Source organism: Sinocyclocheilus anshuiensis, unplaced genomic scaffold (genome assembly GCF_001515605.1).
Source record: "Sinocyclocheilus anshuiensis isolate Anshui unplaced genomic scaffold, SAMN03320099.WGS_v1.1 scaffold687, whole genome shotgun sequence".
Taxonomy (NCBI): Eukaryota; Metazoa; Chordata; class Actinopteri; order Cypriniformes; family Cyprinidae; genus Sinocyclocheilus; species Sinocyclocheilus anshuiensis.
The window spans coordinates 296410-298793 of record NW_015551096.1 but is presented as its reverse complement, the minus strand read 5'-3'; the positions used below and the strand labels follow the sequence as shown (position 1 = coordinate 298793).

The 2384-nt window shown below is 39.6% G+C and overlaps 1 protein-coding gene across 1 annotated transcript in view; it reads left to right on the top strand.

Moving 5' to 3' along the window:
* Positions 1-1802: 1802 nt before the first annotated feature.
* LOC107662713 (protein GPR108-like) overlaps positions 1803-2384 on the top strand; it is a 10493-nt gene continuing 9911 nt past the window's right edge. Inside the window, exons 1-2 of the mRNA XM_016452789.1 lie at positions 1803-2024; positions 2218-2331. Coding sequence (XP_016308275.1) covers positions 1920-2024; positions 2218-2331 — 219 coding nt within the window. The 5' untranslated portion in view covers positions 1803-1919. The remainder of the gene's footprint in view (positions 2025-2217; positions 2332-2384) is intronic.

Genomic DNA, 2384 nt, shown 5'->3' with positions numbered 1-2384 from the left:
TAAAAATCTTTATTGAACTGTAGTATAAAATTAATATAACAAGAAGTACATTTTGAGTGAGTTTAATATTGTACTTATTTTCTCATTTTGCTTGATGAAGAGTCCAAACAAAGCCACAGCACCTACAAGCACTACAAGCATCACACAGCAGCCTTATATTGAATGATTCACTTTATTCCTCACTGAATGAAGTCTTACTCTGAATGAATGATTTAATGTCTTATTCTAAAGACAGTAACTTACCGCCACCTACTGGCTGTTTTACTTTCATATTGTTGTTATGTATAACTTTATGTATTTGAAACATTAATATGATAGTGTTAGGCAATTATATATGTAGATATGCAAATAAACACAACACGCAAATAAATCATTGTGCATATCAAATCAACCTGGCCTCTGTAACTGTCTACTCTGTAGCACTATCGTTTTCAATGCAAAAACATTACATTAATTAAAAATTAATTTACAGATTTACTCATTTAACGTTAACGGGTCGCCAGGTAGGCGTACAGCAGTGACAGACAGACGCATATAACGGTGTCCTGTATGGAAAGATGTTTCCCAGCCGACAGTTGTCCATTTTCACCTGTACAAGTGAACACAGAACACTGAGCATCAACAGTAATGAGGCACGTTGGAGTGACGTCACCGCCCCTCTTCATCTGATTGGCTGAGGAGGAGCTGTCAATCTAGAACTAGTGGACCAATGATGACGCTTAAGCCCGCCCTGATTTGCATGAAACTCTAACCGCAACATTTGGAAGAAGAAGCGCAGAACATGGAAACAAGAGCGAAGGAAAAGCAGCATAAGCATACAACAAATAAACACATGAGCAGAAAATGTCTGAGAGCACAAAAAACAGAGAAATATAACCGAGGAAAACATGATTCTGTGTGCAAGTCAGACAAATTTGAATTAATATTTCAATTTTGTGCAATATGATTTTAAACGTGTTTAAATTGATTAATGCTTATTATTTTTACAAATGCATTATACATTTTTTGATTTACGCTTATTATTTTTCTATCCGTGACCATTGTTTGCTATACTGAAAACTTTGCTTTCAGTTTTAAATCTTGTGCAATATATTTTTACTTGCGTTTTTAAATTTTGTTTTCATGCTTGTTATTTATTTTTTTTTATCCATGACTGCAATACTTTAGGCGGGAATCTGATCCCATAGGTGCGACTCTAAAAAGACCAGGGCTGTGTTCAGCCCCGACAAAACAGAGCAAAACGTGTTTTAAACGGAAACGGTGGTGCGCTAGAAAAGTTTATGAAAGTGTCACTCCACAATACAATAGCAAAATATATAAATATGTATAGTATTTTTATGTTTCATTAATCAGTGTCTAGCACACCTTCCTGAGGAAAGTATATGGACCAGAAGACATTGCAATTACTAAATTATGTTTAGACAGACTTAAAGAAGTTCCAGATCTATACTTGTGCTCTTATTTCAGTTATTTTGCCTTTAATGTAAATAAACATGTGCAAACAATATACTTGCTCTTGTGAATTTATTTGGATGTTAATTACATTGTGCAAGCTGTCTCTTTAATACCGCGTGGTTTATATACATGCTGCTGCTGATTGGCTGACATGTTTGACACACCCACCAAACAAGAGAAAACGCATCTCAAACCCGTTGCACACCGTTTCCAGGAAACATGTCGTTCAAACCGGAAACCGTAGCAAAACGTTGCGCACCGGTTTGATCTTGAACGTGCCCCTGGATCGCGTGTGCTGCCTGCGGCGCTGTCTCCCGCCAGCAGGGGGCGCTGTGTCGCGCGGCGCTCCCTCGCGGTCGGTGATGACGTGTATGCGCTCACGCGTCCCGGAAGTGAAGGTGTAGCTGGAAAGAGTTTGGAAACAAACTGACAGTCCTTTGACGGACAGATTCATCGTTGGTGTGATGAGGAGGATGAGGATGATGACGATGAAGAGTCTGGCGAGCGTGATGATCTTCATCCTGACAGTGTCGGAGAGCGGCGCGCGGATCCACCAGCTCAAACTCAAGGTCTGTACTCGTTATTTACACAGAATCAGCTCCTTCAGCACATCTTTTCAGTCATTCAACTAGCTTCAACTGTTCTCATTTACTTCACTTATGTAATGACTTATTCATAAACTGATTAATTTATGATGTCTGTTCTTCTTAAACGTTATGAGCGCTTATGACACGCTGAAGGACTCTGTTTTGTGTCTGTCAGAATGAAACGCGGTTTCTTGTCCATTTGAACTCGTTCGGTTATTTTGCCAACGGCACTCTGGACGTCAGTCTTGTGTCTCTGAATCTGCCCCAGGAGAAGAGTGACTCTGGAAAAGTGAGTGTGTGTGTGTGCTTGTGAGTGTGAGTGTGAGTGTGTGTGTGTGTGTG